This window comes from Carcharodon carcharias, chromosome 8 (genome assembly GCF_017639515.1).
Source record: "Carcharodon carcharias isolate sCarCar2 chromosome 8, sCarCar2.pri, whole genome shotgun sequence".
In the NCBI taxonomy this organism is placed as follows: Eukaryota; Metazoa; Chordata; class Chondrichthyes; order Lamniformes; family Lamnidae; genus Carcharodon; species Carcharodon carcharias.
In genome coordinates, this window is record NC_054474.1 from 173403294 (window position 1) to 173425162 (window position 21869).

The 21869-nt window shown below is 43.1% G+C and overlaps 1 protein-coding gene across 8 annotated transcripts in view; it reads left to right on the forward strand.

Annotated features, from left to right (window-relative positions):
- Positions 1-21869, forward strand: part of LOC121281034 (DENN domain-containing protein 1A-like) — a 607528-nt gene that overhangs the window by 379954 nt on the left and 205705 nt on the right. For all 8 annotated transcript variants that reach the window (XM_041193614.1, XM_041193619.1, XM_041193616.1 and 5 more), the window contains exon 11: positions 20516-20561. In XM_041193614.1, coding sequence (XP_041049548.1) covers positions 20516-20561 — 46 coding nt within the window. The remainder of the gene's footprint in view (positions 1-20515; positions 20562-21869) is intronic.

Consider the following 21869-nt stretch of genomic DNA (forward strand, 5'->3'; position numbering starts at 1 on the left):
ATCCCAAATAAAAGTCAAGTAAGTCAATTGGATAATGAGGTGGAAATGCACTGTGCTAAATGTTTATGTTGTAATTAAATGTGATTAGTTTTTTCCGGGTGTTACACAGAAAGTGAGGAATTTGACCTGGGGCTTACTGAATTGCATATATTTAGCAGCGCCAGAAAAGAATGCTACCAAAAATGGTTAGGTTTTTTTCTGCGTTTGAATTCTGTACGTTAATCTTATAATTTCTTAGTGAGCATGCTTGTTGCAAAGTCAGAAAGGACATGAAAGCTCCAACATAAATGCAAAATCCTCCGATTCCATGTACGCAGCAGTTACAGGATGGTTGTATTTTTGCGGCTGATTATATTTTGCAAGGCCAAGAAATAATTACAGATGAGGATAGCAATTTGGCTAAATTTAGTTCATCCATCCAGAGGGATCTTAATGTCTTTGTATCATGCAAGTCAAGTTTTGCCTCCACTGCTCTAAACAGTTGTTTATTCCATGTGTCAATCACTCTGTGTGAAGAATTTCTGTATCTCAATCCTATGATTACCTTTTATTCATTTGAACTTGTGTTCCTAGTTCTACTCCCATCAATTTAAAGTAATATGTTGGATTAACTTTTCCTATACTTTTAATGATTTTGTCTATCTCTGTAAGATTACCAGATACGCTCAAGATACACATATCCTACAGTGAAAAGATTTTCTCTTTTTTAATCATAGCCATGGATCTTTCCTGGAATGTCTCTTGTTTCTTAGTCGTGAAAGCCTTTGACTCTCAATCACAAAGACTTATGGAGTATCTGCCTCAAATTTGTCTGCCCTTAGAAATTTGTCACCATCCTCCCCTTCCATGATGCCATGCACGCTGTGATCCTCACTAACGGAACCGCAGCAAACCCTACCACAATGAAAACTGGGGTCAAACAAGCCTGTGCCATTGCACCAACCCTCTTCACCATTTTCCTCATTGCAATACTGCACCTCATCTCCAGCAAATTACCCTTAGACACAGAGATAATCTACAAAACAGATAGGAAGTTGTTCAACCTTCAATCCAAAACCAAAACCATTCCAACCTCAGTAATAAAGTTTCACTGTGCAGATGATGCTTGTCTGTGCTGGCTCAGAAACTGAGCTTCAGGTTAACTCTCCTTAGCATTTGTGAAAATGGACCTTTCACTAAGCACCCAGAAAACTAAGATCCTCTTCTCGCCAACTCCCATAGCAAAACACCTCTCCCATTCAATTATGATCAACAGAGAGATCCTGGAAATCCTTTTTTTCTATTCATTCATGGGATGTGGGCATCACTGGCTAGGCCAGCATTTAGTGCCCATCCCTAATTGCCCTTGTTCAGAAGGCATTTTAAGAGTCAATCACATTGCTGTGGGTCTGGAGTCACGTGTAGGCCAGACCAGGTAAGGTCAGCAGATTTACTTCCCTAAAGGCCATTAGTGAACTAGATGGGTTTTTACAACAATCGACAATGGTTTCATGGTCATCATTAGGTTTTTGATTCCAGATTTTTATTGGATTCAAATTCCACCATCTGCTGTGGCAGGATTTGAATCCAGGTCCCAAGAACATTACCCTGGGTCTCTAGATTACTAGTCCAGCGACAATACCGCTACGCCATTGCCTCCCCAAAATGTATGTTGGGAGCCTCCCCTCAATGAAGGCAGACATAGTTGATGAAATTCACCATTGCCTCTAATGTGCCAGCTCAGCCTCGGCTGACTGAGGTGAAGAGTAAATGAGGTTCAAGATCTCAAACCTGAGACTAGGGTCATGGTTTACTGGGCAGTAGTGATCTCCTCGCTCCTCCATGCTTCGGAGAGTTGGACATCCTACAGCAGACACCTCAAAGCACTGCAGAAGTACTACCAGAAGTGCCTTCAAAAGATCCTCCAACTCCAGTAGTAAGAAAGGGGGTCCAACAGCAATGTCTTTTCACAAGCCAACTTGCTCAGCATTGTGGCACTAATCACTCAAAAGCAGTTCTGTTGGATGGGTCATGTCGTTTGTATGCCTGACACCAGACTCCCAAAGCAACTTCTCTACTCAGAACTCGGTTGCGGCAGGAAACTCACAGGAGGAGAGTGGAAATGCTTTAGGGTTGTCCTCAAAGCATCCCTAAAGAGGTCAAACATACCCGCCAACTCATGGGAAACTCTGGCTTGTGATCAGCCAAAATGGAGAAGGCTCATTTGAGAAGGCACTGAACACATTGAGAAACGTTGTTGGGAACATGCGCATTTCTAAAATGCTTGTTTAAGTATATTATTAGTTAAAACATGATGACTATGTGCTAGAGAAACTTGGTGAAGCCATGGACTATCGAGTTGCACATTTCAAATCCTTAGCACCACAGTATACAGGGATATAGAGATGTTGACCATTGAGCCTGTCACAAAGCTTCCATCTTGCTGAGAACTTTGCACTATCGTGCATTTTTTTTAAAAATTATGTAATTACAAGTACTCTTTCCATAACTCTGGAAATTAAGTTTTTGCCCTAATTGTTGATAAACATGCACAAACCAACAGTTCTGTTTTGTCCTACCCAAGAGCCTCTGTGCACCTCAGAATAGGAAGAAATTGATTTGTGGTACTTCAAAAGACAGAAAAAATCTTGTTCTTTTTATGATAAACCATTTTAGCTTGGCTCATTTGGAGCTCTCTTAACTTGAGCATGCAACGTGGGTTGACATTTCAGTGCAGCTTTGAGTTGCGAAGAGGTGTCATCTTTTGAATGAGGCATTAAACTAACTTGCTCAGGTTTTCATGGGACTGTTCGAAAAAGAATGAGGAGTTTTCTTAGTGTCATGTGAAACATTCTTTTCTAAGCCCGCACCATCAAGAACAATTTGACGTGCTATTTGTTTAATTTGCGTTTTGTGGGATCTTGCTGTGTGCAAGGTGTTAACATATTACATTAACATTAACTTTAAAGTGGTCCTAAAATTGAGTGCAAGTATGCATCATGAGGCATCACAGCCACAACTGGTCCGGGTTTCTCATATTTACCATGTTTTGAAGATGAATTTCCCCTTCTCAAAAAAGGGATTCTTCACTTTAGGAATATCATAACATAAGCCATTATTTCCTTATTCTGCAGTCTATACTATACCTTCTGAAACATTTCCTTGAAGAACAGCATCAACAGTTGTAAAGCATTAATGTTAAGGAATCTGTAGATACAATTGTAGTGCACAGTTTTAAGATAACTACAAGGTGAGGATGGTGCAATATATTTTATGGAAAGACTTCTGTGAGAATCATAGGAAGGAGGCTATTTGGCCCATTGTGTCTGTGCCAGCTGAAAAACAGCTATCCAGTCCAACCCTGCTTTGCAGTTCTTCATCTGCAGTCATATAGGTTATGGCATTTCAAATGAGTACCTAAGTACTTTTTAAATGTGATGAAAATTTCTGCCTCCACTACGCTTTGAAGCAGTGAGTTCCAGACCCACTACCCTCAATGAAAGATTTTCTCCTCAACTTCCTTCTGATTCTTTAACCAATTAGTTTAAATCTATAACCTGCTTATTGACCTCTCTGCTAAGAGAAAAAAATCTTTCCAATCACTCCGCTGAAGCCCCTGTTAATGTTATGCACCTTAATTAAATCTTCCGCTCAGCCTCTTCAGTTCCAAAGAAAACAACTCCAGCCTATCCAATCTTTCCTCATAGCTAAAATTCTCCAGTCCTGGCAACATTCTTGTAAATTAAAAGAGAAAATACTGGAAAAACATAAACTGTTTGGCAGCATCTGTGGAGAGAGGAACAGAGTTAACGTTTCGAATCCATTTGACTCCTCTTCTCCACAGATGCTGCTAGATCTGCTGAGTCTTTCCAGCATTTTCTATTTTAATTTCGGATTCCCAGCATCTGCAGCATTTTGCTTTCATGCTAACATCCTTGCAAAGCTCTGCTATACCCTTTACAGTGCAATCACAATCTTCCTGTAATGCAGTGAACAAAACTGTACGCAATACTGTAGCTGCAGCCTAACCAGTGCAGTTCTGGCTCTCATATCTTTGCCTCGGCTAATAAAGGAAAGCATCACTTATGCCTTCTTAATCATTTTGTCTGCCAGTCCTACTATCTTCAACAATATTGTGGCCCTGCACACCAAGGTTCTTCTGCTCCTCTATACTTCTCAATATCCTATCATTTATTATGTATTCGTTTGGGTTTTTGTCCTCTTCAAATGCATTACCTCACAGTTCTCTGGTTTGAATTCCATATGCCATTTTCTTGCTCATGTGACCAGTCCATTGATATCTTCATGCAGTTTACAGCTTTCTTCCTCACTCAACTACACAGCCAATTTTTATATCATTTTCAAACTTCTTAATCAAAACCCCTGCACTTGAGTCTAAATAATTAATATGTATCACAAAAAGCAAGGGACCAAGTACCATGTGGAATCCCACTGGAAACAGCCTTCCAGTCATAAAAACTTGTAAAACTGGAGCTCAAGCTCATGCAGCTGTCAACACTGCCTGCACATGTAGTTGTCCAAGACACGAGAAGCATCCTGGAGTTCCCACATGGCAAAGGATGTGTATTCAATGGGACTGATGTGTCCTACCGTGCCTCCATTCATTAGACAACTCTCTAAACTTAGCAGAAATAAATTTAAAACATAATTACTTCATCCAGTTTACTTATAGGTGGGGTTAAATTAAATTACCTGTAACTTATCCTGCTGCACCTCCTTGTGCTACAACACTCTTCCTCTGGGTTTAATGTGAAATCTCTTTGTCCATTCCCTGTTAGTTTGTTTTCTGCACTCTATTGATTTGCTGTAGCTGCTCTGTTAAAATCTCCAACCATTCTTGTGGTACCCTGCACTGTGCTGATCATGCTTCCATCGTGCTGTTTAAATCCCGGGACTCCCCGGTGGTGCTGTGTGCCTGCCTAACGTTTCATCTTCGAAAGATACTTTTCGTTTTGGGGTATTATCTGCTGCCACTGACAGTACAACATAACCTTTGAAGGGAGTAAGAAATTCAGTTAGTGAAAACTGTCAAAAAATGGTTTTAATACAGTTCAACATTTCCAAATAGTTTTAATTGATGAAAATGATTGTCTATGGATTTCTCTTTGGTACTTTGTACCTGTTGTGCTGACCCATATTAATAATTCTATTACCAATCATAATCAATTAATTTTGTACTTCTACTCACATTTGGCTTCTCTTTATGATCCCCCTGTGCATATGGAACATTCATTTAATTTTCTCAGATGCCTGCTAGTTTGTTCATCATGTTTAAAGTGAGTGAGTCTGACATCTTAGCTGGAAGTTTCATTATTATGTCTGAGTTACCAGAATAATTTTGAAGATTGAAAGCAAGATGTGATCCTGTTAATTAAGCTTTGCAGCTACAAATTTGCGATATAAGCTATGTGACAGTTTTTGTTCCTATCTGGCTTCTGAACATATTAAAAATTACCAGTTTTCTTGGATGGAGTGACCTTCCTGTTTCTATACAGTTCAGTGACCAGGGTTCCAGTAGACAAGACGTTTGCAGTCTCAAGACTTCCTGCCGTGGTCAAGGCCTTGCTCTTCTGACATCGAGCTGTCATTTTCCTGAATATGCTTAATTAAAAACATGTTCGCTGTATGTCATCTGGAAAGGGTTTAGACTGTAAGACCTTTCTCTCAGTGATGTGTGAACATTCCTGTGGATAGCAGCTAAAACACATACATGAAATCTTATTTATGCACCAAAGTAAACTGCTTGATGTCAAGAAACCATAATGTGACACTTCTTAGTACTTTAGTAGTGTTCTCGACCAACCAGAGCTGTTGGCCACTTATTATTTTACATGGCAAATGTAAAATTGTGTGTTGCTATAAATGAAATGAAAGCTTAAAATCTTTGAGGTTGCGTTGGAAATATGGGAATTTTACCTTTGATATTATCTTCCAAAACTCATCAATTAAACCAGTTAGCTGGTTAGAAAGTACAGTCTACTCGTAACTCAAAACGCCTTAATTCAAATGATTTGATAATCAAGCACTAAATTCCATTTTGCTGTGTTACTTCATTTAACTGTTTAATTCAAATTAATGGATAATTCAAATTTTTCAAACATGGAAATAAAAAACAATTTTAATTATCAGGAGTAGACTACCTGTATTGAGAAAGATTCCACTATTCTAACTCCCCTGAAAATAGTTTGTTTTTTTAATGCAAAATCCAAGTTTTTTACAATCTTAATTTAAAGTAGCACAGAATTGTGAAGAGGATACTACAATTTTCTGTAAGTTTGTTCAGTTTTTTCTTTTATTTATCTTCGGTGGCATCCACGCTTTCACAGAAATAACTCCAAAGGGAGAAACTGAATTTCTTTGGAATGCTTTGTTTTTGCTCCCATCTGAAGAAATTTGGAAGGAACCCCAGGTGTAGTCAGTGCAGGACTCATCTTTTATAAAAGCCACTTGTGGACCATTTAGAGGACATTCTCATTATCATCAACAGAAAGCTTCCAAGTCACTCCAGTCAGGATTATTTTCTTTTTGTGTAGATTCAGTGATAGAGACACAGCACTGCTTGTGGATCTTGGGATTGATGGCAATGGCCATCAGATATATAACTCAAAACACTTGGAAGCTTTTGTAGACTAATCTTCTAATGCAGTGGTTACCAGCACAATTTTTATTATCCCAAATGATAAATCATTGATCAGAATGTTTGTAATGACCTAAATCAAGAGACAAACACTCTAATTAACGGATAACAAATACACTTCGTATCTCTCTCCTTCAAATAGGTACCTTCCTCACAGGACAGGGTCTGACCTAGAGGATTATGGTCCCAACCAGACAAACCCTTGCAGATAAACAGATGTGAACTTTGGGCAGCCTGGTTATCTTTTCAACATTTTCTTTCTTTATAGATTAGCAATAATGTAGTAGTCAGGTATATAAACAAATAGTAGGCAAGCTGCAAATTCAGCCTTATCTCGACATCATGTGAACCAGTCGCTGAGTTAACAAAACGCTTGCAGATATTTTTGTTCAGCGTTCTGTGGGGGTACCTTGGCAAGGGCATGTTCAAGATTCATTACTGAACTCTGCATGCAGACGTGTAATAGTATGTTTTTTAATATGGGAGTATTGTATTTCTGGAACGAGAAGTTCCTGTATGCTTTTTGTTTTCTCTTCAGAGCCCAGTTTTGTCACAAAACACAACAGTAAAATTAAGTCTTTCTCATAATCTTTTATTGGTTGGAGAAGATTTGGTTCATGCCCTTCTCGCACTCAGCATGACTGATTCTTCTGAATTTTGTAAAGGGCTTGTCGCTTTTTATCGAGCACAACCGAGAACTCCACAACTCTCAGATTTTCCAGCTGAGAAGATGGTTGCTGAGAGACCTGGCCTGGAGGAGCACAGATCAAGTGGAACAAAAGTAGACTATATTTTATACTTCCAGTACAAATGAAGTGCCTTGCTTTGGTTAATCTCACCAAGTAGCAGCTCAGCTGAAAACTAACAAATCTCAATTCAGTTGAGACAACAAAGTCCGGGGGGGCGGGGGGAGAATTTTCTCCCCATCGAGAGGAACCGAGCGGCAGCGGGCACGCAGCCAATCACCGCCTGCCACTGGCCGCGCGCCACCATTTCACATGGGCCAGCCAATTCAGGCCTGCCCAGCGCGATGTGCACCCCGGAGCGCTGTGCACTCCCTGTTCCGGAGGGGGGGGGGTGGTGCAGGCTGAGTTGGGGCTTGCGCTCTTTCGAGCAAATGTACGATAGAGTTCCAAAATCTCCCTGAGGCACAGCACAGCACAGAGCTGCCTCAGGGAGATTAGTTTGACTCAAAAATTTTAATAAAGGAAAAGTTTAAGACATTCCCCCCCCCCCACACACCCCTGTGACAATGTCATCATGAGCTGGGACATGTCAATGAACTGCGTTAAAAAGTTTTATTCAATTTACCATCACTTCATGAAACCACATCTCACCCGTGGATGAGGTTTCATGATAAATGCAAAGGCCGCCTGGGCTCTTAGCCTGCCCCCACCCACCCCCCACCCCCCCCACCCCCAACCTTGAGGTTGGACTGGCAGCTCAGTTAATTACTCTAATTCGTTTTTAAATGGCCTTAATAGGCCTTTGACAGTTTGGGGGGTTGTGGGGGGTGGGGGGGGCGGGCGCAGCCGACTCCAGTGCGAGCCCGCCGAACTGAAGACCTGAATGACGCGCGGTGATGTCAGCACACACGCCCGCCATCACCTTGCGTCCTTTTAGGCGTTGGCGAGCGGGGCCTGCCCCCCCATACCGACCCGAAGATTCTGGCCCAGGTAACCAATAGCCGTGAGAAACAAGCTCACAACTTCCCGCTTGCGATCCTGGCTCTTTCCTAATTGAACTGTGGTTCTGTCACGTGTGTAGACTCTCCAGGCAAAATTTCTGATTCAAAAGCCAGATATTGCAGATGCTGGAGATCTGAAGTAGAAACCGAAAAAACTGAAGATACTCAGCAGGCTACGTGGCATGTGGAGAGAAACAGAGTTGATGTTTCAAGTCTGTGATCCTTCATCAGAACGTTCCCAAGTCTGTGATCCTTCATCAGAACGTTCCCAGATGTTCAGAACTGTTCCGACGTAGGATCACAGACCTGAAACATTAACTCTGTTTTTCTCTCTCCACAGATGCCACCTGGCCTGCTGAGTATTCCCAGCTTTTTTAAAAAAAATTCTTACTCACTTCTGTGAAAGCAATAAGTCAGGAGTGCACAATAAGAAGGGAATTTTCATTGATCTTGCAGCCCATGCATAGAAGACGTTTTTAATCTGGGAAATTTCCGAAGAAGAGTCATGTGGACTCGAAGCGTTAACTCTGTTTCTCTCTTCACACGTGCTGCTATAGACCTGCTGAGTTTTTCAAGCATTTTCTGTTTTTATTTCAGGTTTCAAGCATCTGCATTACTTTGCTTTTATTTTGGACACTTTTTTTTGCAGTGGGTTAATTATATGTTACATAAAGCTTGAGTGAACCCTAGAAATTTCAACAAGCATTAGAACTGACAGTGGAACTCTGCTTAAATATTTGCATGAACAGTCTGTGTCCTAATTACACATTGCACACACTCACTTAAAGCATTTTCTGACCTTTTAGTAGATGTACCTAATCTTACATATAATATAAAAAAAAGCTGCATCAGAAGTTTAACATAAGCCAGATGTTATGTATGCAACAATACTGCCAGGACTTTTGAGTGCTTCAGTACTTGAGAAATCTTCAATGCTGCTAAGGGTAAGATTAGTTGCTATCAGCTAACTGTCATTCACTGCTGAGAATCACTTGCACATCTCGCTTCTGATTTTGTCATTTGTGACTATAAAACCACACTCACCAGCAAAAAACATGGATAACAATAGCAAAATTGTGGTGAGTGACAAGACTTTAATTCAGTTGAACAATTGCAATCATTTCATACTAAGAGGATTAATTTTGAATGGAATGTAATTGCTAACAAGTTCAGGAGATGACTCAAATCACGACCTTCTGTTCAAGGGCAAATATGTATGTAGAATGTGACATTCCCTACAGTTTAGTTTGGTTACCTTGGAGGATCAAGGAAAGGAAACCTGGGGCAGAATTTTATGTATGACTTGTGGGTGACGGAGCCTGCACCTCAGCGCTTAAAATGTCGTGCGCTATCGCAATATTTAGCTGGGCGGGCGGGCGATGAATCCCACCTTGTTAAGGCCCTTAACTCGGCAATTGACGCCGATTTTGAAGCCGTGTGATCTTTGGCTCGGTGCAACAGGCAGGCGGGTAAGTGATTTTTTAACAAACCTCATCCACGGGCGGGATATGTGGGCTCAGAGTGGTTGTTAATGTTTTATCTGAAGTATTTATTGCAGAAAGTGTTTTAAACTTGCCTGTGTAATTGTTACCAGTTCAGATCGCTTTCCAACAGCTTTCTCTGTACTTTGAAGCTTCAGCTTAGCAGTCTGCAGACAGTAATCTTTATCGGGCCTGCAGCTTTCCGGAGGCCTCCATTTAGCCTGGGTATGGGTTCTGACATCTCCACTGGAGGCAGCTCCTCTGAGGAAGGGAGAGATAGGATAAGGAGGAGGCCAGGAGTGGACAATCAGCCTCCAGGGGAGCCACCTTTGGGATACCAGGTGCAGGCACAAGGGGCGCAGGGTCAAGAGGTTGTCCAAGGTGGAAGAGGCTGCAGAAGACACCACTATCCTATTGCCATGGTTTACAGGTGGCGAAGCAGCTATCTCAATATGACTGAGGTGCAGTGCCGAAGGAGGCTCCGTCTGTCAAGGGGGACAGTCAACTATATCTGTCAGGTGATTGGCCCTGAGATCTCCCTGAACTGTGTGGGTGGACACCCCATGCCAGTGGCTCTGAAGGTCACAGCTGCCCTCAACTTTATGCCTCTGGCTTCTTCCAGGGCTCGGTGGGTGATCTTTGCGGTGTCTCCCAATCAGCTGTCCACACTTGTGTCAAGCAGGTTACAGACCCTCTGTTCAGACGGGCATTGACCTTCATCCACTTCCACTGCGACCAGGCAAGTCAGACACAGTGAGCCAGAGGCTTCACGGCCATTGCTGGCTTCCCCCGTGTCCAGGGTGCTATAGACTGTACACATGTGGCCATCAAGACGCCAGCAGGTGAGCCCGGTGCCTTTGTCAACAGGAAGGGCTTCCACTCCATGAACGTGCAGATAGTGTGTGATCACAGGATGCTGATTCTCCAAGTCTGTGCAAGGTACCCAGGCAGCTCCCACGACACCTACACCCTCAGACACTCCCAGGTGCCGGGGCTCTTCAGTGCTCCAGCCCGGCTGGATGGATGGCTGCTGGGTGACAAGGGCTATCCCCTCAGTAGGTGGCTCATGACACCTCTCCACCATCCAAGAACGGAAGCTGAGCAGCGGTACAATAGGAGCCAGGGCTCCACAAGGGCTGTGGTGGAGAGAGCCACTAGTCTTCTCCAGATGTGCTTCCGTTGTGTAGACCGCTAATGGGGCGCACTCCAGTACCCCCCCAGATTGCGTCTCTGTGATCGTGATAGTCTGCTGCGCTCTGCACAATCTTGTGTTGGAAAGGGGGGATGCAGTTGACGATGAAGATTTTGACGCTGTGGTTGAGGCTGCACATGATGAATCCAGCAGTGGCTCAGAGGATGAGGAAGCACAGGGCAATGATGAGGGGCAGCACGTCGACCCGCTACTACACCAAGGAGGCACACATCTGGGACACTTTAATCCAATGAACCTTCAGCTAGCTCCACACACATGGAATTCAGGACCAGCATTGCCTGGCGCTTCCACACGTGGCACTTGGGTGCTACATCTTCCACCTCATGAGCTGCAACTAAGGACTTAGTACAGAAACATCAATGTCCACTCAAACACTCATGATATTCTGTGAAACATACAAATGCAGCACAAAGGAAACACCCTCAGCCATGGTCACAAATATGGACTTTATTGCCACCAAAATAAACAACAAAGGTCGTTCTGACGCAGATAATGAAACATTCCCTAATCTAGGGCCAACTCTAAATCACCAGTGACAAACGCATGGAGTGCCTAATGTGCCTTATGCCTACGTTTGCAGGAGCTACGTCTAGGTGCTGCCCCATCACTGAGTGGCTTGTGAGCCACCCTGCCGACTCTGCTGTCCTGTTGGCCTCGATGGCCTTGGTGGTCGTCCTCCGGCCCGTGGAGCCTGTGCTGGCCCCACCTGGGAAGGAGTGGCCAGTTCCAGCTTCAATGGTCACTGGCAGAGGGGCGGAGGAGCTGCTGCCCTCATCCGGAGCGCCCTGAGAGGAGCTCGCAGTGACACCCAGCAGCTGCTGCGCCAACGTGAGGTCACATTCGACCTCCCTGCTCACCGTGGATGGCTGGGCACCGAGCTGGCACACTTGGTGCCTAGAACATCTCCCACATTGCCAATGACCACCTGTGGCCATTAGCGCTGAGGGCTTGCAGGTCAGAGCGTAACCCAATCAGAGAGTCTCAATCCGATTGAAGCCCCTCTCCATGAGAGTTGACAATCTCTCAATGGAGGAAGCCTGAAGCTCTATCCTAAATTCATGCTATCACTGACACTCTGCCTGGATTCCTCCACCACAGAGACCAACTGAAGCACACCCTCATGTAACCTTGCCAGATGCTCCCGTGCACCCTGCTGCTTGTCCTGCAGCTGCTGCATGGCTGACATCTCCAGAGGCACATCATCAATGCCTGACTCAGCGTATGCCTGGTCCCCTGCAGTCCTCCGGCTACTGGCGCCATCGACACCCTCTGTCCTTGCCATCTCCTCCAGCGATTGTGAAGTGCCGTCTCCACTGTGCCCCGGGACACTAGCCGATGTTATAATCCCCACTGATGTGGTAGTCGCTGTGCTGGTGCCTGGCTTGCTGAAATGATGTGACACAAGTTGCAAGTGATGCCCCTCAGCTGTGGAGGGGGGGGCTCTGGACTTGTTCCTGGTGGCCATGCGGTGGTGATGCTGAAATTAACAAGGATACTGCATCAGTTAGTGTTCAGTCAGTTACACCATTCATCCCTTTCCTCCCCAGGCTCATAATGCGCTCAACCTTCAAGAACCTAAGGAGACGAATCTTGGTGGGGTGGTAATTAGTCAAGAGGCGGCCCAAACATTACACACGCATACAGACAGGCTGGTCAGATGTCCTCAGGAATGCCACATGGAATGTTATGTGGATAAGTGTGCAGTTAATCACTTGGGCAATGCAAACAAGGTACGGGAATACATGAGTACTGGTAGGAGCGTGGAAAGCCACGACGATTACAGGGACCTTGCTGGGCAGACCCGTTAAGGTAGCAGAACAGGAACATAAGGCGTTTAACAGCTCAAAGCCAGACTTGCCTTTATTATCCGAGGAATAGAATGTAGGAAAATGGAGGTCATGTTGCGTGCAGAAAACGCTGTTGAGGCCACATCTACACTTCTGCGTTCAGTTGTGACCTGCGCTTCATGGGAGGGATGGTATTGGCGTGGGGAGTGTGCAGAGGTACCTGACCAGGATGCATGCTGGCCTGGAGAGTTAGTGATGAGGAAACATTGCAAACACTTGCGACATTTGCCTTGGAGCACAGGAGATTGACAGGTCACATTATTGACTTTCATTCCGTTATGAGGGGCATAGACCGGGTGGACAGAAGGCAACATTTCCCCTTGGCGCAGGGATGAGTAATGTGGTGGCATTTATTTAAGTTGAGTGCCATGAGGTTGACAGGTGAGGAGCTGAGGACCTTTTGGACAGAGGAATGTGGGACGCACTGGTTGAAAGGGTGGTGGAGTTACAAACCCTCCTAAGATGCAATAAGTATTTGGATGTGCAGAAGCAATGCCCTGGCATGTTAGGCCATGGGGATAGTGGTCACAAATGGGATAAGGCGACTTTGGAAGGTGCTAGAGATGCGCATCCTCAAGGGGCCAAGGGACCTTTGTGTATGACCCACACGCCTGACAGTATCAGTCTGTGAATGAGCAGTGTTGCTGCATTAATAATTGCAGCAACCATCAGTGCTTTGGATGGTGGGGAGACAGAGTGGATGGGACTGTGACCCTCAAATACCTGGCCGCCGGACCACAGCCTCACCGACACCTGCTGACCTGGCCGCCTGCCTCCTCCCCAGCTCCATGGCCTGCTCCTCATAGGTGGTTAGGTGCTGCAGCACAGCGTGCCCACCACCAGTCTGCAAATGCTCCCGCCTATTGTGCTCTGTTTTTGCCTGCAGATCAGAGAAGACCATTTATTGGGGCTGATCGCTCATGTACTCTGCACGTGCACGCTGCATCCCAACAATGGTGGCCCATCTGATGCCTCCAGCAGCTCCTGTCCACACTACTGGTGATCGGTCCCCAGAAGATAGTACGGCTGCTCCCAACCCCCTTCCCCAACAGCCACTTTGGACACATTCGGCGTCCATCACTTTGAATAACACATGGGTCTTAGCGCCCATGGCAAGGAGGCGTAACTAGGTGCAGCGCCAAGGCCAGCAGATGGCTCTTGGCCACGACACCTTAAGGCTCCCCTTCTACCATTCCATCACCATCAATAAGACATGTGTTGGGGTTCTGAGTATGTGTCTAGCTGCCTCCCCTGCAGGTTGCCCCCAGACTATTCAAATGCAACAAACACCAACATATGCTGTGGGGAGAACCCATCTTCTCCTGAACCCCAAAGGCTGATGTAAGCATGGTCACTATCTGTTTGCCCACCCAGAGTACGCCAAATGCCCAATGACACTAAGACGTTGTGGTGGGGGGGGGGGGGGGGGGGGGGGGCGGTCCTCAAAGGCTAAGGCCACCTGCTGGGTTAAATGGCCAAGGCCAACATGGTATTTACCCTTCCAGAGAGCAACAAATCATTGAAGCACTTACGGCACTGGGTTCCTGTGCACTGCACAGCATCTTGAGAGCTTGCTACCTCTGCCATGTCCTACTACACCTGTGCCTGGTGATGTGGGGGGCCCTCCTCCTCCCATCCTCTGGAAACAACACCTCTCGACGATTTGACACCTCTTCGAGGAGGGCAGCAAGGCAGGCATCAGAGAACCGAAGGGCACATTGGCCCCCCGCTGGCCTACCCTGCAGCGTGCACCCCCCCCTCCCCCTCCTCCTCCTCTGCCCTGCCCTCCTCTAGAGCCCGGTCGCTGGCCATGGTGAACAGCCTAAAGGAGGCTGCCCGGCCTTTCTTTATACAGACTGGCAGTTCCCCATTAGAACCAGCGGTCTGTACACGCCCGCCGCACATTTGAAATTCCCGCTGTACACAGGAGTCTACAACGCGCTGGGTGGGCCTTAATTGGCCCGCCCACACAAAATGGCGGCGCGGCCCATTTCGCCGGTTGGCGGAGATCGGCTACGCGCCCGCCGCCGATTGGGTCGAACCCGCCCACCCGACAAACATAAAATTCTGCCCCTGGAGTTTAAACCTTTTCATTTCCTTCAAGACATCACGTGAGTGTGGTGTGATCTTCCATAAGGTGATGATACATGTTTGTGGAAGCACAGTCGACCAAGCAGCTTTATCTCATCCTGCGCTATTCTATGTTTTTATTCCCCATCAGTAATGCATTAACAAGTAAAAGATAGTCCATAGCATACTCAAAGCCTTGCAACTAGTGTGCGCTTCCTGTTCTCGCACATTTTCTATGTCATGTTTGCCACAGCCCTGTCATCATTGTGTATACTTCATTGTAATACATACTTTTTAGTTGTTCCAAAAATAGCACTGTTATTCTTTTAGATGGTATTTTTGCGATCTGTTCTTCTTGGTAAGTTTACAATATTCCTTGCAGGGAAATTTATTTTATGCTCTAGTATTTTAATTTAAAACGTCTTGATCAGCTTTCATTTAATTTGGTATTTATTTAAATTTAATCCCCAGTGCTATCAGAGGCCTCAGTTGCACCTATTGCTGGCATAGTTTTGGCATGCCTCCTGTCTCATTTCTGTAACCTCAGGCCAGCCAGCTGCATTTGCATTTGTCCCCTCCTCCTTCTCTCCTACCTTTCCGCCAGACCTTCCCAGCCCTGTTGCACAAATCCCCAAAGTGGCCTTCCCACCCTGACTCCCCCAACAGACATTTCCAGACCCCCAAAATCCCCCAATTGCCCCTTTTCCACCAAATCCTGCACCTCAAAATCCTGCCCCTGGCCTTAAATAGAAAACCTTTTTCAAAGTGTGTGTGGTTGGATATTCCCTAAGTAGCTTGCCCATGACTTTAGGGAAGTCTGTACTATTAAAATTGCCAATGTTTTACAAATTGCAGGCTGATTTGTCTTCAACTGCTACCTACCTTGCAATACTCCGAAGTCAAGACCCTCCTTGCCTCCCAAATTCTATTATTGCACATGTCCTACCTATCTAAAACTGAGGCCATTTTTCCACCTTCATCCTGTATTCTAGGTTTTAAAGAGTTAAAAGATTAACATTCAATCTCCAAAATACTCATTGTTGCCTATTACTTGGCACTCACTCCCTGTAGGATAGCACATAATGAAAGCAGCACAATGAGAACAGTTTTCTCAACTTGGGTTGGAAAATGAGAAAAGAATCTGCAGTACTTCAGGTCCCTGTTGATTATTTGCCAGCCTACCTGTACTGTACTAACCATTGGTTGGGATGTTGCTAGCTGGACAAGTATGGAAACTTACAAGTGCTCTATGATAAGATATGCAGTTTTAACTGCCTAAAATCAGCTCAAATGGGTTCAGTCGAAAGCAAGTTGGATTCATTCCAATTATGGAAAACTTAAAGTTTTATTTGGGGTCGTTGGTTGGAGTGGGTGGGGGAGAGGAATCCTCCACATGACAGCAGGTTTTCTGCCATTAGGCAGAACGTTGTATCTGAGGCAGGAGTTGGGGCCATTCCCTTACATCTTTTTTTATGCTAAGTTAGATGGAAACGACTTCTGCACAGTCACAAAAAATGATAGCTTACTTCAATTAATCCAGTTGTCCATTGAAACAACAGTATTTCTGCATTTACAAAATTTAACTACTATGTCCCACCTGCAGCACAGGGCAGAAAAATACTTGTTTTCAGAAATGTAATTTAAATATACTTTTAAATATACTTTCGGATCAATTAGAACTAATAATGGGGAAATGGTTCTCTTGTTTTCTATTTATAATTTGGTAAACCTGTCCTTTACACATAATTTTACAAATTTGCTCCAAGTAGTGAATAGCAGAAATTTTAAAAAAATTCTTCATTTATTCTTTGTGGGTCTGGGCCAGACTAGTTAAAGGTGGCCCTGTTCTTTTGTAAAGGGCACTAGTGAACAATCAATGATAGTTTTCATGATCACTTTCAATTCAAGATTTTATTAATTGAATTTAAATTCCACCAGCTGCTGAGGTGGGATTTGAACCCATGTCCCCAGACCACTACTAGTCTACTACATTACCAATATACCACCATCTCCTCCAGTAGTAAACCAATGATTCCTGGATACACTTGAATTCTGAATTTTTATAACCTAAAGACATTGACCAGTAATGTGCTTGTGAACCTTTATAATGTCACAAAAAAACTTATGTATATTTTTAAAAGTGCAATGCAAGAATCATGCTATATTCAAAGGTAAAGGAAGGCAGAACTCAGGATAAAATAGAGCTGCATTGGACAGTTGGTTCCGGAAATTCGTCAACAAGCCCACTTTACATTGCAATGCTAAATTGGAGATCCCATTCCAATTTTGACTAAATGGGGAAAATATCATAAGAAGAAGAAACAGGACACTTACTACTTTTGCAGTCATAACTTGGATGATCCATTTCCTACCATGTTGAAATGCCAGTTTCTTTACAGGAAAAGCTCTGGCTGATCTTTTTACTTTCAAAGACATGTTTTATGAATGTTTTATGAATAAAGCTTCAGAATGTTTTCATCTCTGACACATGCTGTATTGGGGATTAAGAATAAGATGTTAAATTTGAAGCATAAGATTGAAGATAAATTTTCAATCAAGGCCCAGCATGAATTCTCCGAATACCATATATATGGAAGTAGGTTTTTGATATGTTACTATTTTATTGTGTGAAAGTATTTATATAATTGGTGTTTTATTCCTTTGATGGCTTAACACATTCAACCTGTTGACTTATGTGGGTTGTTCCCATTGTGAGTAGTCATGTTGCTTTCACTGTCTCGTCAGGAAGATATAATAATTCTTATAATGTTATTGGAATTTATTGTAAAATAGTGGTATCTGTGTATGTGTGTGACTTAATTGGATTAAAGGCAGCTGGTCTGAAGGCTTTGATGTAAATTGGGGGAAGTTTAGAAATGTAAGGCACAAAATAACATTTGCATTTTTAAATAAACCAAGCTAGATTATTTTCAAAGGAGGGGTGAAATGTGTCACCAAGCCAGGTGAAGTTTAGAAACTGTGTTTATTTTTCCCAAATATTATGGGATGGTCAAATGGGCAAATAAGTGGCAGAAGGAATTTAACCCTGAAAAGTGTGAGGTGATAAACTTTGAAAGGAGTAATTTGACAAAGAACTATTCAAAGAATGGCATGACACTGGGAAGTTCTGAGGAACAAAGTGACCTTAGCTTGTGTGTCCATAGATCTCTGAAGGCAAAGGGGCATGTTAGTGGGGTGGTGAAAAAGGCATATGGGACGCTTGCATAGATGACAAAAGTAGGGAGATCATGTTGGAGTTGTCTAGAACCTTGGTGAGGCCACATCTGGAGTACTGTGTGCAGTTCTGGTCGCCACATTATAAGAAGGATGTGATTGCACTGGAGGGGGTGCAGAGGAGATTCACCAGGATATTGCCTGGGATGAAACATTTAAGTTACGAAGAGAGGTTGGATAGACTTGGGTTGTTTTCGTTGGAGCAGAGAAGACTGAGGGGTGACCTGATCGAGATGTACAAGATTATGAGGGGCATGGACAGGGTGGATAGGGAGGAGCTGTTCCCCTTAGTTGAAGGGTCAGTCACAAGGGGGCATAAGTTCAAGGTGAGGGGCAGGAGGTTTAGGGGGGATGTGAGGAAAACCTTTTTTTTACCCAGAGGGTGGTGACGGTCTGGAATGCGCTGCCTGGGAGGGTGGTGGAGGCGGGTTGCCTCACATCCTTTAAAAAGTACCTAGATGAGCACTTGGCACGTCATAACATTCAAGGCTGGTGAATGGGATTAGGTGGTAGGTTAGGTGTTTCTCACCTGTCGGTGCAAACTCGATGGGCCGAAGGGCCTCTTCTGCACTGTGGTTCTGTGAAAACTTAGTACTATGAGAGATTTTTAGTATCAGAAGGGTAAAGTCCAAAGATATAGTGAAACAATGGGAATTTTTATTCAAAGGGGAAAATATGTATAAAGGAGCGAAGGCTGTGTGCAAGGGAATTTTTAAGATCTAACCAGTATGAAAAGCCTTCAGCATCTATGCCTTAAGCTGTTGTCTTCAAAGAACTGAAGTCAAGAAAACTCACTTTGAATTCGACTGGTTCAGGGTATTGTGTGTCACCTTGCCTGGGTCTTTTAGAATCTGTGTGTCTTACTGTTGCGTTAATGAAAGTGTAACTGGGAGTCAGATTAAGTAGGGGATTTAGAAGTTATCATAGTAATTTGTAGATCTATGTATGTGTTTAAAATCTGCTCTCTTATTACTAAATGTTTTCTCTAGTTTTGTAAAAGCCTATAAGACTTGGTGGAGTTATTACTACTGAATTCAAGGCACGCATGCCGAAATTTATACAAATTGCAAAACAAGTTGTGGCAGTTGTTTCAAGTTTCCCTTGAACAACTCAGCATTTACCAGCAGCTGTCTTATATACCATCTTGTATTATTCCTTATATATATTAATTTCTAAGCAATTCCCTGTTCTTTTGTAAATCTATCTGTGGAATACGTACAAAAACACTGTTCAAGAATCTGACACTATCCAGGACAAAGCAGCCCTCTTATTTGGCACCCCATCCACTGCCGTCAACATCCACTCTTTACACCACCAGTGCACAGTAGCAGCAGTCTGTTCCATATACAAGATGCACTGCAGCAACTCACCAAGCCTCTTTCAACAGCACCTTCCAACCTGCAACCTTTACCACCTAGAAGGACAACGCAGCAGATGCATGGGAGCACCACCACCTGGAAGTTTCCCTCTAAGCCACACACTATTCTGACTTGGAATTATATCGTCATTCCTTCACTGCTGTGGGATCAAAATCCTGGAACTCCCTCCTTTATAGCACTATGGGTGTGCCTATACCTCATGGACTGCAATGGTTCAAGAAAATAGCTCACTGCCACCTTCACATGGTCAGTTAGGGTTGGGCAAAAAATGGTGTCCTAGTCAGTGAGGCCCACATTCCATGCAAGAATAAATTTTTAAAAACACTAAATCAGTGTGACTTCTGATGGATAAAACTGAATTTGCGATAACTGGACTGTAATGTGTTTGGATCTTTGAAAATGTGCTGTAAATATGGCATTTTGTATTCTTTGACATGGAAGAAAAATTTAATTTTGATGGTAGCGTAAAAAAGAGAATTGCGAATTGGCAGCCTCTTTTACACGCTGCAAAATTTTCTTCTCCTGTAACTTTAATGAAAATTTAAACCAAATTGCCAGGGTGTGCAATAGACTGTTGAATCAATATCTCCCGTTTCACTGTCCTGCAGAAGTCGAATTTCACCCTCAGTAACTTCAACCATAATCTGTATTATGGGATACTTGAGCGATTTGTGTACCTCATGAAGCACCTTCGTGATCTTATTAGATGTGCTCAAGTGTATGTTCTGATCAGGATAGCTGTAGCTCTAAAAATCTGTATCTATTTTATGGGATAAAAGATGAGCACTCTTGTTTCATTTAGCTATAGATAACCTTCTAAGTATGGATCTAAAATGCACATTTTAAAAATAGTACTGTAGGAATACTAATCTAACTGAAATGAAACCAGATGATTTGACAGTCGATCTGTTTATGAGCACAGAGAATAGTTGCAATGATTAATATGGATTCATTTTCCTCTTTTTAGTGCTCCAATGCCCTACCTCATAGGAGTGCATTCAAGTTTAATGGAGGTGAGTGTATTTTGTTTTATTATTGAAAGTGGGTGATATTTCCTATACCTCTTTAAGGCTTATGAATTATTTCTAATCATTTTATTAAAACTCAGTATTAAAACCTACATGCCAGTTTATTTAAGTTATAAGGTTTCTTAATATTTTTCTTAAAGCTGATGCTTTCAGAACAAGCATTTAAAAGGAGTTATTAAAATTGTGATTGCTTACTTCAGTCTTCTGAATTGATACATGTGAACTATATGGTTAAAATATGAACTTTCAGTGATCTATTAAAATCTATTAAATCAATGGAAATTTCAGCACTTTTCAGCCTTGTGTATTTACTTAAGGTTGGTATGAGAAATATAAAAGATTTATTGTAATGAATGTATTATACACTTGTTTTCTTTCAGCTAGCATTTAAAAGCTTATTTTACTTGAAGAAAATATTTGGCTTAAACCTTGTTGTGCAGAGCAATCTTCATGAGTTGTGCTGTAGGCCTTTGAAGAACATAAAAGCAAACGATGCTTTGCAAAATCTTAATAAATACATGTGGAATTAATTAACAGTGCATCTCAAAACCATGTTGTGTTCATACTTTAATAAGATTGAGCACCTTTTACAGCTTTCTTGAAAATATATTTTCATCGATCTGAAATCATGGGCCCGATTTTAACTGAGTTATTGTCTCACCGCCATTCTTTTTAGCTGCAGATTATGGTTTCATTTGCTATTATTAACCAGGAAAAAAAACTCTTTAATCAGCCATTTGCTGCTAAGTAAAATAACATTGGTCTGGTACCTTTTTAGATTAGGGAGATAGATTTGTTTATTTTATAATTAGGCTAATCTGTTAATAGTTCCCCTAAATTATTTTACTCCAGATTGGTGTGTTAGTTTTTCTGCAGTAAGATTTAAAAACTGAGAAAATAAAAGCCAATTTTTTTAAAAAGTGGCTTTTTTTTTCCATTTGTCTTTTTGGTGTTCCCATAGCAAGGCTGACAGGTGGGCTTTTAGGTGGCAAACCATCTCCCAGGCCTCTGCCAGTTAAAGCATGGGCGTGGAATCAGAGAAACAAGCTAAAGTGACTGGAGCAATGGAAGCACCCGAGATCCTTGCTTCCACCTAGCACTTTGGTAAAACAATATAACTGAGATTGTAAATGCAAATGCGCCCTGGGTCACACAAACAAGAAGATTTGATCACTGCACAGACATTGCTGCATTAATTTCAACAGCACTAAATTACAAAAAAGAATAAAATCTAGCTCCCTTAAGAAAGTTTGTTCCCTTCTTAAGAGCCAAAACCAAAGGTGGAATGCTTCC